We start from the raw sequence: 14,541 nt of genomic DNA, 5'->3' as shown, positions 1-14,541 counted from the left end.
TTGAGATAAGAAAAGTTGTGTGCAGAACTACAGACAATACAGCCAGTAGCAACTCTCTTAAAGGGACCAAATAAGATACAAAAATCAATTATAGTTCCAGTAGGTACCAGGAGAAGCCAGATTGCAATGTGAAGAACCCAAGATGGATAAAAAGTCACTTCATCAGGCTAAAGATCTCGAGCAAACAGAGCCTCTCAAATAATTGTTTGATCGTGAGTTGAGCCAGCAAGGTGGACCAACAATGCTTGGCAGGAGGTTGGAGCCAGTTAGCCAAAGAAGAAGTGGCTTCAACTAGCAAGCAGGAAGAATGTATGTTACATTGGTCCCATTGGTGCTGTACCAAGCAAAATGCTGAAGATAGACTCAATCAGCGGTATCTGAAAGTTCAGATGTGAATCCTGATGATAGTATTTCCAAGGGTGGGGCCAGTACTGCGTGCACTGCACTCCACCTAAAAGCTCCTTTGCGCAGGCCCGAGGACAGGTCCACGTCCTCCCCCTCCACGTCCTCCCCCTCCACGTCCTCCCCCTCCACGTCCTCCCCACTCCACGTCCTCCCCCTCAAAAGATGCTCACAAACTCAAGCTAGCATGCTGGAACATCAGAACCATGCTAGACAAGGCTGACAGCCACCGACCTGAACGTCGGTCTGCCCTCATTGCACATGAACTCCTCAGACTTGACATCGACATAGCCGCTCTCAGTGAAGTCTGCCTGGCAGCTGTAGGCAGCCTCCAAGAACGCGGCGCGGGCTACACACTCTACTGGTCTGGCAAGCCTTCGGATGAATGACGCCTATCTGGTGTAGGTTTCATGGTCAAGAGCTTCATTGCCTCCAAACTCGAAAACCTTCCGACAGGCCTCTCGGACCGAATCATGTCCATGCGACTCCCCCTTCAAAACAAGCGTCACATCACCCTCATCAGTGTCTATGCTCCAACCCTCCAGGCAGAACCAGCAGAAAAGGACAAGTTCTACACCGACCTGCGCAACCTCATCCAACGCACCCCTACAGCCGACAAGGTTGTCATCCTGGGCGACTTCAACGCTTGTGTCGGCAAAGACTCAGAAACCTGGCCAGGAATCCTGGGCAAGCATGGCGTTGGCAAGTGCAACGACAATGGGCGCCTCCTGTTGGAGCTCTGCGCAGAACAGCGGCTTGTCATTACAAACACCCTTTTTCAGCAGAGGGACAGCCTTAAGACCACCTGGATACATCCCCGATCCAAACACTGGCACCTCCTGGACTACATCCTGGTGCGAGAAAGTGACAAACGAGATGTGCTCCACACCAGGGTCATGCCTAGCGCGGAATGCCACACTGACCACCGGCTGGTTCGCTGCAAGCTCAACCTTCACTTCAAGCCAAAGCCCAGGAACAATAAAGCCCCCAGAAAGAGGTTCAATGTTGGAAACCTGCAGTCAGACGAAGCGAGAGGAAACTTCCAGGCAAACCTCAAAGCAAAACTCCACGATGCAACCCGCCTCTCGGACCCGTCCCCTGAAACCCTCTGGGATCAGTTGAAGACTACCATACTGCAATCCACTGAAGAGGTACTGGGCTTCTCCTCCAGGAAAAAACAAGGACTGGTTTGATGAAAACAGCCAGGAAATCCAGGAGCTGCTGGCAAAGAAGCGAGCTGCCCACCAGGCTCACCTTACAAAGCCGTCCTGTCCAGAGAAGAAACAAGCCTTCCGTCGCACATGCAGCCATCTTCAGCGCAAACTCCGGGAGATCCAAAATGAGTGGTGGACTAGCCTCGCCAAACGAACCCAGCTCAGCGCGGACATTGGCGACTTCAGGGGTTTCTACGAGGCTCTAAAGGCTGTGTACGGCCCCTCACCCCAAGTCCAAAGCCCGCTGCGCAGCTCAGACGGCAAAGTCCTCCTCAGCGACAAGATCTCCATCCTCAACCGATGGTCAGAACACTTCCAATCTCTTTTCAGTGCCAACCGCTCAGTCCAAGATTCCTCCCTGCTCCAGCTCCCTCAACAGCCCCTAAGGCTAGAGCTGGATGAGGTTCTCACCCTGGATGAGACATATAAGGCAATCGAACAACTGAAAAGTGGCAAAGCAGCAGGTATGGATGGAATCCCCCCAGAGGTCTGGAAGGCTGGCGGCAAAACTCTGCATGTCAAACTGCATGAATTTTTCAAGCTTTGTTGGGACCAAGGAAAACTGCCTCAGGACCTTTGTGATGCCACCATCATCACCCTGTACAAAAACAAAGGCGAGAAATCAGACTGCTCAAACTACAGGGGAATCACGTTGCTCTCCATTGCAGGTAAAATCTTCGCTAGGATTCTACTAAATAGAATAATACCTAGTGTCGCCGAGAATATTCTCCCAGAATCACAGTGCGGCTTTCGCGCAAACAGAGGAACTACTGACATGGTCTTTGCCCTCAGACAGCTCCAAGAAAAGTGCAGAGAACAAAACAAAGGACTCTACATCACCTTTGTTGACCTCACCAAAGCCTTCGACACCGTGAGCAGGAAAGGGCTTTGGCAAATACTAGAGCACATCGGATGTCCCCCAAAGTTCCTCAACATGATTATCCAACTGCACGAAAACCAACAAGGTCGGGTCAGATACAGCAATGAGCTCTCTGAACCCTTCTCCATTAACAATGGCGTGAAGCAAGGCTGTGTTCTCGCACCAACCCTCTTTTCAATCTTCTTCAGCATGATGCTGAACCAAGCCATGAAAGACCCCAACAATGAAGACGCTGTTTACATCCGGTACCGCACGGATGGCAGTCTCTTCAATCTGAGGCGCCTGCAAGCTCACACCAAGACACAAGAGAAACTTGTCCGTGAACTACTCTTTGCAGACAATGCCGCTTTAGTTGCCCATTCAGAGCCAGCTCTTCAGCGCTTGACGTCCTGCTTTGCGGAAACTGCCAAAATGTTTGGCCTGGAAGTCAGCCTGAAGAAAACTGAGGTCCTCCATCAGCCAGCTCCCCACCATGACTACCAGCCCCCCCACATCTCCATCGGGCACACAAAACTCAAAACGGTCAACCAGTTTACCTATCTCGGCTGCACCATTTCATCAGATGCAAGGATCGACAATGAGATAGACAACAGACTCGCCAAGGCAAATAGCGCCTTTGGAAGACTACACAAAAGAGTCTGGAAAAACAACCAACTGAAAAACCTCACAAAGATAAGCGTATACAGAGCCGTTGTCATACCCACACTCCTGTTCGGCTCCGAATCATGGGTCCTCTACCGGCACCACCTACGGCTCCTAGAACGCTTCCACCAGCGTTGTCTCCGCTCCATCCTCAACATCCATTGGAGCGCTTTCATCCCTAACGTCGAAGTACTCGAGATGGCAGAGGTCGACAGCATCGAGTCCACGCTGCTGAAGATCCAGCTGCGCTGGATGGGTCACGTCTCCAGAATGGAGGACCATCGCCTTCCCAAGATCGTGTTATATGGCGAGCTCTCCACTGGCCACCGTGACAGAGGTGCACCAAAGAAAAGGTACAAGGACTGCCTAAAGAAATCTCTTGGTGCCTGCCACATTGACCACCGCCAGTGGGCTGATAACGCCTCAAACCGTGCATCTTGGCGCCTCACAGTTTGGCGGGCAGCAACCTCCTTTGAAGAAGACCGCAGAGCCCACCTCACTGACAAAAGGCAAAGGAGGAAAAACCCAACACCCAACCCCAACCAACCAATTTTCCCCTGCAACCGCTGCAACCGTGTCTGCCTGTCCTGCATCGGACTTGTCAGCCACAAACGAGCCTGCAGCTGACGTGGACTTTTTACCCCCTCCATAAATCTTCGTCCGCGAAGCCAAGCCAAAGAAGAAGAAAGAAAATAAGCACAGGCATGTAGAACAAATACAGCCTTGCATGCTTCAATCATAGCAACTACACAAGCTAAGGTGTAAGCATTCTTGGCTACTCTCAGTGGACAACAACAATTGGAGAAAAATAACTTTAGAGGTTCAAATTAAGAATTGGCAACTGAGGGAAGAAGCTGAAATCAAGAATCAGCAACTGAAGTTACAAATGGCTAGTGAAGAACAAAATAGATTATTGAATAAAAAAAAGACTAGCGCTTGAGGAACAACTTGCTATGAATATGGCCAAAGTGAAAGCATTATCTCAGGCTTCTGCAAGATTAGCCACTCAAAGTGGCATACCCAAAGGGCTAGCACCTAACATTCCAGCAGAGACATGGGTAACACAACCACAAGAAAAAAATATTACTCAAGTAAAGAGCCACGGGTGTTACTACTAGTGCTCAAATGACAATGACCAATCCTATGGAAAGATCTAGTGACATTCAGTCTCTCCAGAGCACACAATATATGGATCTTCCCAAAAGGAGGGTATTTTTTTTTAAATTCAACTACGCGAGTTGATCATACTCAACCATTGATGTCTCATCATGTCGCTGCAGAACCAGCTACAAGTCAAGGATCTCCACCAATGCCATCACAACCCAAGGATTCCCATCAATGTCATCACTTACAGGTCCTACTCCTATGGCACCAGTTCAAGATCTGTTTTCTCCAGTCACTTTAAGACAACCAGTCGTAAGTCATGATGAACAAGACAATATAATATCGCTTAAGGCAAAACAAAATGAAATCTGTAATGTTAGCGCAACAACAAGGATCCTATGGTTTACCCAAAAAGAAAATTCCAGTTTTAATGGAGATCCATTATAACATCATGAAATCTTTTGAACATCACATTGGAAGTAATACTAAAAATGATAAATATTGTCTTTATTACTTGGAACCGTATACTGGAGGACAGCCGAAGGAGTTAGTCAAAAGTTACTAATGTATGAATCCAGAACAGGGTTTTAAAAGGGCGAAAGAATTATTGCAACATCATTATGGCGATTTTGTGTTCATTAGCAATGAACATAAAATCGAAGAGGTCCACATAGATAAGAATCTTGGTCATCAATAAAATCAGAGGACACAAAGGTTTTACAAGCATATGGACTCTTTCTGGGAAGTAGTGTACATTTGGAAGAGCTGAATTTGCTTGCTAATTTGTTGATTATTATAAACAAATTTCCTTATAAGCTGAAGGATTTATGGAAAACCAAAGTTGCAAAGCTTAAGATGCTTCCTGGAGGGGACACCACTTTTGAGGATTATTGTACAATTTTTGGAATGTCATGTGCATGAGTATTTGGAAATATTAAGAATACTTCAGTAGTTCCTAAAGATGTAAAGAAGTCCAAGTCATTGTCTCAACAGAAACCAAAGGGAAGTATCTTTGTTACTGCTGTGTCAGATACAAGTACAGGAAAGAACAAGGAAAGAAAGCAAAAGGAAGATTAGACTGATCAGGAAAGCTGTGTATTGCAAAGATAAGCATGCTTTAAAAAGGTACTCACAATTGGAGGAAAAGTCGTATGAGAAATTAATCATTTTAAAGAAGAATGGAATATGTTTTGGTTGCTAGTGTAAAGGACACATCTGCAAAACTTGTAATAAGCAACTCAGTTGTGATGTATGCAGTTTAAAGTGTCCCAAGTTACTGCATATTCAACAAAGTAAAGTTGAGAAGGAAGTCCAACAATCTGAATCCAAGACTAAGGAGACAGTCAGAAAGAATAGGCACTTTCAGACAGCCACAATACCCGGCTGTAAAGCTGCACATTCTACTCCTGTGTGGATGTCGAGTGGCCATCTGAAACTGGATTCCCCGGCTAGGAGGTCTACTTACCTAATCCTTCTCCAGTAGGTGTAATATCCTGCTCGGAGTATCCCCCGTGGCAGCAAGAAAGCAGCCAGACCGCCAGGGGGTGGGCTGATGATGTCGTCAGCCATCGACTCTGGGTTTCAGTGGGTTTTTTTTTTACGCACAGCACCAGCAGCACAAGTCGGGCAAGCAAGGGGCGGGAGACCAGCAGAGCGAGTCGGACAGGCGGGAGACCGGCAGTGTGAGGTGAGTGAAAGGGAGAGACCAGCAGCACAAGTCGGAGGCACCAGCAGCGTAAGTCAGACGGGCGAGTCAGAGGCACCGACAGCGCGAGTTGGCCGGGTGAGGGCAGACGACCGGCAGCACAAGGGGGAGGCACCGGCAGCACGAGTCGCAGGCACCGGCAGCACGAGTCGCAGGCACCGGCAGCACGAGTCGCAGGCACCGGCAGCACGAGTCGCAGGCACCGGCAGCACGAGTCGCAGGCACTGGCAATGCGAGTCAGGCGGGCGAGGGGGGAAGAGACTGGGAGTAAGGCAACCGGGAATCATGCCTTGACGCGCTGTAAATGACGCCAAGGCAGCACGGGCTGGACTAGGCCACAGTCCTGAGGAGCCAGCTATCACTGGTAGACAGCTATCCATCAGCTGGCACATTTAATTTACAGAAAAGCGGCCACCTGAACGTGCCAGCTGCACTCCCCCAGTCACGACTGTCGGCGCATGAACTTCCCTGTTGCACCTGAAAGTGCCTAATGCTTCAGTTCAGACACAGTCCTACTGGGGCCATTGACAGAGCCCTCTCAATAGTTCTTGTGCAGGTTAAAGTTAAAAAGGGAGCTTCATACTGAAGACTTAAGCATTTCTTGATCCAGGAAGTACTGTTAAGAGAATTACAGATAGAGTTAGCAAACACTGTTTTGGACTTAAATACATTAATAACAAAACCACAAGGTTTTGTACTTTTGTGACTAACAGAGTTAATGAAATCAATGGCGATTATGTTAAAATAGTGGATAATCCATCTGATTATAGCTTCACGAGGATCAAAAGTTCAATCTTTTCTGAAAAGAGCCAACTTTTGCGATCTTCGTGATCTCAAATAGAGTGGTTTCAAAATCCGAAGAATTAAAAGAAATTTCAATGGAGGAATTTGAAAACCAAAACCCCAATGTAAATACTATTCAAATATCTAATGAAAATGATTCAATCACAATTAATTTTCTATCACTCTTTATGGTTTTGTTTGAAAAAGGCAGTAGCATGGATTCTTGGGTTTAAAACTATGCTTTTAAATCATATCAAGAAAGAAAACCTGGACTCGAAAGAGCTGTTATCTAACAGTTGATGAGTTGGTAAATCTGAATTAGAGAGAATTTGTTTTGTCAGGAAAAGGTGTTTTGATAACATGATATCAAAATTTAAGAATCTGAACATTACAAAAGCAAGTTGTGTATTGAGAGTAGGAGGAAGATTGGAAAAAGCAATAATGTCAGAAGAAGTGAAAGATCGAATTATATTAGCTAAGGAATTTCTTATTTCTGATTTGATTGTTCGACATGTGCATGAGAGAACAGTGTATTGTGAACCGCCACCGTCAGTTCACAGACTTAACTGACACATCACGAGCAAGCAGTGCTGGGTGCCAAAATAAAGCGAGTGGATCAGATGAAGCCCCTGCCTAAAGGTGTGAGGTGCTAATGGCTCATAGTTAACCTGCTGTGGACCAGCAGCTGTTCACTAACAAGCTCATTAACAGGCAGGGAACAAAAGGTCTGTGTATGTCTGCAATAAAACAGTCTTGAGTTGACTACCTTTGTGTGTGTTTGCCTTTATTTAGTAGCATCTACCTTAGTAGCCGCTACAATAGGCCAATTTCAAAAAGATATTTATGCACAATGCAGATGGAAACAAGTGCAATTTCTTGCAGATTTATTTTGGAAAAGATGGATTAAAGAATATCTTCCATTATGACAAAAATGGCCTAAAGCTAAGTGCAATTTTGTATGTGGAGACATTGTAATTATCATGGATGATTCTTCCCTGAGAAATTCTTGGTTGCTGGGGAAAATTGTGGATACAGTTCCAGACGAGAAAGGCAAGTGCAGATTAAAGCCAAGACTGGTTACTTAAATAGCCCTATTACTAAAATCTGCCTTTTACAGGAAGCTGAAAGTTTTGATTTGTAATCTTACACTTACTATATTTACTTTGTGCTTCTGTAATGTTAATGCCTAATATATAGTTACTCTCTATTATAATAATTAGGGCTCGGAACGCAAAGGTTAAAACTCTGTGGCTGTTACTTTATGTAGTTTTAATTTATTGGATTAAAGAGATTTAAATTTGTGATAGCACAGTTCACTCTTTGGAAGATGATACTTTGAAATTAGGATATATTAGAATAAGGAAAGTGTTGTCTATAATCCATTCTGGTTACCTTCAGTCAGTTTGTGGAGTTTAATATGAGGATATCCCAATCCTCAGAAAGGAACAGCGTGTGTGTGAATGGATTTAAGTGAGTAGGGATTGAACAGATCCAACCTCTCTACATCCCCTCACAGATGCAGTGGCATAGTGAGGTCCAAGATGGCTGGGGGAAATTCTGTTCAAGCTTTATTGCAAGGGATGCCTTTCCGCATTTCACGGCTCATATTTGCTAGATGGCCATTGAGCCTACAAGAGGATTCATCCATCCTTTGACGGGACATGTTTTTCATCCTGCAGGGTGTCTAGCCACCCTATGCACTAGGCAAGCCTGGTGCGGGAACCCGTTTAGTAGTTGACCACCCGATCATGTGACAGGTAGTACAGGGTTACATGGCACCAGTAACACTCAGATGACTGACCTGACCAATATAGTCCTGATTAATATGTTCCACACTAAAAGGGTTCAGTATCCAGTTGCTCTCTTCCAATACACAACAAAGATCTGCAGTGACAGGACCTGAAAATTTCTCATTTATAAGAAAACAACATAAGTTTATAATGTTGAACATGAACAAAAGTTCTGGAATGGAATCAACCCAAAATATCTGTTATTGTTAAAATGAATTGTTTGTAAATTGAGTATAGGGCTTCCCTAGTTTTAAACCAGGGTCAATCTTTTAGTGAGAATTTCAGATCAAAATTGAGTTGAAATAATCAAAATCTTGTTATATTTGTAATGTGTTTCTTGCACCTAATTTTACCGTTTTGTGTATTTATATTGTGAGCATGCAAGCTTGTTGATTAATCTTGTTAACTAGTAGAATGTCATTTCAGACTACTGAAAATATACAAACATTTTTTTTAGACTGTCAATGGGTTTGTGATCAGACGGTTCTACCTCTCCTTGGTGCTGTACTTCCTTTTCAAAGAGATGAACTTGTGGGCTGTTGCGCAGAGGTTTAATTTGCCCCGTGGCTTCATGCAGAATTTGTTAAGTTCATCAGCTGCTTTCTCTTCCAGTGTCCTGCATTTTTGTGAGGTATTTCTAAAATTTTAATAATTTCAGAGCAGTTTCATTCTGTAATTGTAAATGTTTCATAATATAGCTAGTGAATTTCTAATTGATAAACAAGAGTTGCAAACTTATGAGGAGTCACATTGGCGACATAACTTTATAAGCAACTACAATAAAACCTTTGCTATCTGGAACTCAAGCAACTGGGAAAAAATAGAGGAAAATAAATTTTTAAAAGTAAAATAAATAAGAATAAAATAATAGATTAAAAAAATACATATGCTTAAAATGGAAATTGTATGATTTGGATGTAATGTATCTTTTTGAATTTTAACATGTACTGAATTTTTGGATGTGAAAATTCAATGTTAATAAAAATATTGAAAAAGAGAGAAAATTGTAAAAGCAAATGTTCTCTGAAGTAACACATAAATTTTTGGTGAAGATTGGAGCAAATATTCAGCTAGTCGAGTGCCTTGGCCATACTTTGCACATAGCAGCTGTTTGGAAAAAAGTTGTGTGTCATCCAGGATGAAGAAGTGGTTGATGCCGCTCACCGAAGGGGTGATTCTCCTAAAGTGTCTCCTTATCCCGACTTAGTAAGAATCACCCCAATCAGAGGCTTTATTTATAATCTTGGGGGAGGGGGGAGATTAATTATAATGTTATTGTTCATCTTTTGTGTGGCTCTGTGGAGGGGGAGGAACCTGCAGATGCAGAAACAGTTTAATGTTTTCAAAGAATGTAACTAAAAATAAAGTAAAATGCTTAATGTTTATATATTTGTGCAGTGAAGTTTGTTCAGTTTAAGTACAGTATTTTTATCTTTTTAAACTGTTTATTCTTAATGCAGGTGTATTAGGCATTAAGAATACATTCTCAAGCAACCAGAAAATACACTTATCCGCCATCTACCAATCCCCATAGATGATGGATACCAGATAGTTTACTGTATTTAAATATAGCAAGCTTGAATATCATCTTGTCAGTACTGTTTTTCATTTAATGTTTAAGCAATGATTTAAGAGCTTCTAAGTTATCGTGCAGAATCTCGTTGGATCATTATTTTATTTTCTAGTCCACAAACCAGCTATGATCTCTATTTCTATATTTCCTTACAATCCAGGAGATCATTTAATTCATTTTCCCCACCTTTTGTCGACCACATTTATTCTCCCAGCAGCCCCACCCACTAGCTGCAAGTTAACCTAACAACTATCAGAAATGTAGGAAGAATCTGGAGTACCCAGGGGTACTGTCACAAAGGGAACATGCAAACTCCATGCAACACACAAGGTCAGGATTGAACCCAGATTGCTGGAGTTGTGAGAGAATTGCACTTTCTGCAGCAGTACTAATGTTGATTCATGACCTCCTCCAGTTCCTATTTTGCAATAGTACGTTTATTTTTAACTACTGTGGTCCTTAGGATCTAGTTGGGAAACAACATGAAGCACTTCACTGTCATAGCTTTGCTTACTTAAACAATATATTTCATTTCAACCACTGTGGGTTGTGCATTGGCATGTACAGAGGAATGTTTAAAATTTCATTGATTTGACCTCATTTGTTTTATTGCTTATAGGAATTAGAGGAATTTTGGTCATATCGGGCTCTCTTTGCAGACCTTATTCAGAAACTGTCATACTGTGTAAAACCAGAACTTATTCCTCTTATGGAAGTCTCAGGTGTCCTCAAGGTCTGTAAATTGGATTTTATCTTTTTATAAAACCTGCAGTTAGATATAAGAGCAAGATAACGTTTTGCTACATTTGGATGTAAAGAAGGAGAATGCAGTTCTTGTAAGATGTGGATTACTCTGTCTGCAAGATGAGATTTTAAAATTTTAGATGGTTCAGAAGAGAAAGAATGAACAATGTAAACTTGCTGCTTAACCGTAGCTTTAAAGAAATGAATGGCTTTATTGTATTGATCAAAATCACAATGTAGTACAAGGAAATAACGGTAAAACTCTAATAATTTGTCTTTGATTGTTCGGGAATCCTGATGGTTCATTTGGCTCATCATTAGTCTGCATTGTGAGCTGGGAGTCTAGAGTCAAAACGGAACGCGAGTTGAGCTAGCTATGCAGACTGCAGCTGAGGTCCAGACTGTGGACCAGACATGCAGATGAAACTAGGGTTAGGGGTCAAGAATAAGAGTAGGTTTGCAAACAAAACCAGGACTCAGAGTGCACATTTATCCTGTATCTTTTAAACTCACAAACTTTACTGGAAAATTTATTATAATAAATGGTGAAAATAAAAATGTATTCGGGGTATCAATAGGAGTAACATCCAATATACTTTGAAAATCTATTTATCCAGCATCACCAAAGTTCAGTTTATTGGAGTATTACAGTAATGGAGGACAAGTTGAAGTAGAATAATAACATGAATAACAAAATAATATTTCAAATCGATGCATTCCAGTGTAATCTGGTAGTTTCATAATTTAAAATGATTTGCACTCAAGACATTGACTCGTCTTTTCTCTCCTGATACTAAACCTTTTCAACTTTCTCCAAATGTTAACATTTGTTTAGTTATACAATCACAAATCCTCTAAGTTTGACATCTCTTTATATACATTTCTGACTATTGTTCAATTTTGCCAAAGTGTGAGCATTGTTTAGGATAGAATATATATTTCTGTCCTGTTTTGATTTGCAGGCTCGTGCTCAACAGTTATACAATGCCGGTTATAAATCTTTGTCTCATCTGGCTAATTCAAGCCCTGAAACTTTGGTCAAAACTATTGAACACATGTCCAGACGCCAAGCTAATCAAATTGTTTCCTCTGCTAAGGTAAGCACCACTTGATATGGGAAGGAAAAAAAATTGCAGTAGCTGGAAGTCTTAAATAAAATGGCTAATGGTCAGCAGGTCAGACAACATCAGTGGAAACAGAAACAGTTGCTGTTTCATGTCTTTTAAAACCTTTCATCAGCCTCTTGGACCTGAAACATTAACTCTGTTATTCTTTCTGTGGTTGCTGCCTGATCTACTGAGTGTCTAGCATTTTCTGTTTTTTTATTATATTTAAATCAGCTATTCTCAGCGGGCGCCATAGGCCTCCCCTGGGACCACAGCATATTTAAGGGGGGGGGGGGGGGCCACAGACTGAAATCATAATTTTTTTATATATGTCGTTGCTCATAGAGAAGTACTGAAGAAACTCATTAAACTTGACTCCTTCACTGGGAAGGGTGACCATAAGTCATCAGGGGCCCTTAGCTTAAAAAAAGGGTTGAAAATAACTGGTTTAAATTATGGGTTGGACTACATTGATAATGTAATCTGTAAGGTAGGTTTGCTCCTTATCACGTGGATATTATTGACTGCATACTAAGTCTACTGTTGCCCTGAAGGAATACAATTATGACCATCAAGCATGATGTAAAGTTTTATCCAATTTATAAATATTCTACCTATTCAAAAATTTTCCAATATTTTAAATAAAAATGGCAATTCTAAATGGTCGAATGCCTTTCCTGCATCAAGGGAGATGAGTAAACTAGAAGTCAATTTTGATTTGGCCATATATATTATATTAAATTGCCTAGCCAAACTATCTGAAGAATATCTTCCTTTAACAATTCCCACCTGATCCGTATGTATTAATTTAGGTAAATCTTGTCCCAGTCTATTAGCAAATTCCTTCGTCAATACAGTACAACTCCGATTATCCAAAATCGGATTCTCCAAAATCCTAATTTATCTGAATTTTTAAAAAAATTTGGATAAATGAAGATATCCCAAACAAACCAGAAATCCTAATTTATCCAAAAAATTTTCAGAGCTGAACTGACAGGGAACATCAGGGTCCTGGTGGCAGCAATGGATCTCAGGCTGCTAGCACGAGTGGGGCTTCGGTTTGGAGGTGTTGGTGATCAGCAGTAGCCAGCATTTTTTTTTGGTGAGAATTAAAAATTATTTTAATGCTTAGCAAGCCTTTCCTTATTGTTTGTTGTATAAACACTGTTACAATTGATTTGCTGTTCCTACTGAGCTGTTTTTAAAATATGACCAGTTCTCCAAGGGGGGGAAGAAAACGTTTATCCTAAATAGGCCCAGTCCCAACCATTTTGGATAATCGGAGTTGTACTGTATCACCATTCAAAAGTGAGATAGGTCTATATGATGAAGTTTTTAATGGGTCTTGTTTTTTTTTTCTTGGTAACACTAATAATAGCTGTTGAAAAAGAATCCAGGAGAGTCTGGATCTCCACCATCAGGTCTAGTACATCCATTATAAGAGTTATCAACAAATCCTTAAATTGTCCATAAGAACTCAGGTGGGAACCATCCTCCCCCAGAGACTTAGTAACCTGCAGAGTATTCAAAAAGCCTTCTCAATTTATTCTCTTGTAAAAGGAGCATCTAACTCCATCTGTTCTCTCACCTCCAATTTTGGGAGCTCAACTTTTGCGAGAAGCTTATCCATCTCATCTCCTAATAATTCTGATTTATATAAGTATAATAGCGTCTAAAAATATCATGAATCTGTTTTTGATTATTCATTAGAATATCAGCTTCTGTTTTAATTGTATTTATTATCCTTGACAACTTTTCTGACTTACCAAGGCAAGACTTTGTGCTCATTCTCCTAATTCATAATACTTTTGTTTAGTTTTTTAAATTTTTTTCCATTTTATACATTTGTAATATATTGTATCTTAATTTTTTTATTCTCTAATAGTCTGTTTTTCTTGTAAATCGGACTTACTGTTTTTCTGATATTCTTTCTCCAGTTCTGTTATCTTTCTCCAAACCATCCAATTCAGTATTCTCTTTTGAGATTTTTTGTGTAAGAAATAATTTGCCCTCTTAGATAAGCTTTAAGCGTATCTCATAACAAAAAGCTGTTATCAGTGGAAGGGAGATTTGTCTCACAAAATGATTCTATCTGTCTCCTAATAAACTCATAGAAGTCTGTCCTTTTCAACAACATGGCAGCAAGATGCCATCTGGATATATTTTCTTGTTTTACCCCTATCACAATAGTTAAAATTGTCGGTTAATGTTCTAATAGCCTCGCCAAATTTCCATTTTTATCTCTCTACTTTTTAACTGTGCAGACATTAAAAATAAATCAATCCTTGTATGTGAATCATGGACCCTTGAGTATAATGAGTAGTCTCTCTCTGTAGGATTGAGCTGCCTCCAGATATTAATCAGATTTAAATCTTTCATGAACGATAACGTTGCTTTCACACTAGTTACCGTTCTTACTGATTTATCCAATATCAAATCCAAACAGAAATTAAAATCCCTCCCAACCAATATATTTGTCTACCCTCTGGTGTTTTTTTTAAAAACATATCCTTCATAAAGACTTCATCATAATTTGGTGCATAAGAATTCATAAATGTCCAGGATTCTGCATAAATTTTACAATGTACCATTACAAAC

The 14,541-nt window shown here is 41.3% G+C and overlaps 1 protein-coding gene across 3 annotated transcripts in view; it reads left to right on the top strand.

Moving 5' to 3' along the window:
• Nucleotides 1-14,541, top strand: part of helq (helicase, POLQ like) — an 80,404-nt gene that overhangs the window by 56,650 nt on the left and 9,213 nt on the right. For all 3 annotated transcript variants that reach the window (XM_069925852.1, XM_069925851.1, XM_069925849.1), the window contains 3 exons: nucleotides 8,978-9,151; nucleotides 10,713-10,826; nucleotides 11,800-11,934. In XM_069925852.1, coding sequence (XP_069781953.1) covers nucleotides 8,978-9,151; nucleotides 10,713-10,826; nucleotides 11,800-11,934 — 423 coding nt within the window. The remainder of the gene's footprint in view (nucleotides 1-8,977; nucleotides 9,152-10,712; nucleotides 10,827-11,799; nucleotides 11,935-14,541) is intronic.

Source organism: Narcine bancroftii, chromosome 3 (assembly GCF_036971445.1).
Source record: "Narcine bancroftii isolate sNarBan1 chromosome 3, sNarBan1.hap1, whole genome shotgun sequence".
In the NCBI taxonomy this organism is placed as follows: Eukaryota; Metazoa; Chordata; class Chondrichthyes; order Torpediniformes; family Narcinidae; genus Narcine; species Narcine bancroftii.
Note: the sequence above shows the minus strand (reverse complement) of the source record. Positions and strands in the feature narration are given on the sequence as shown.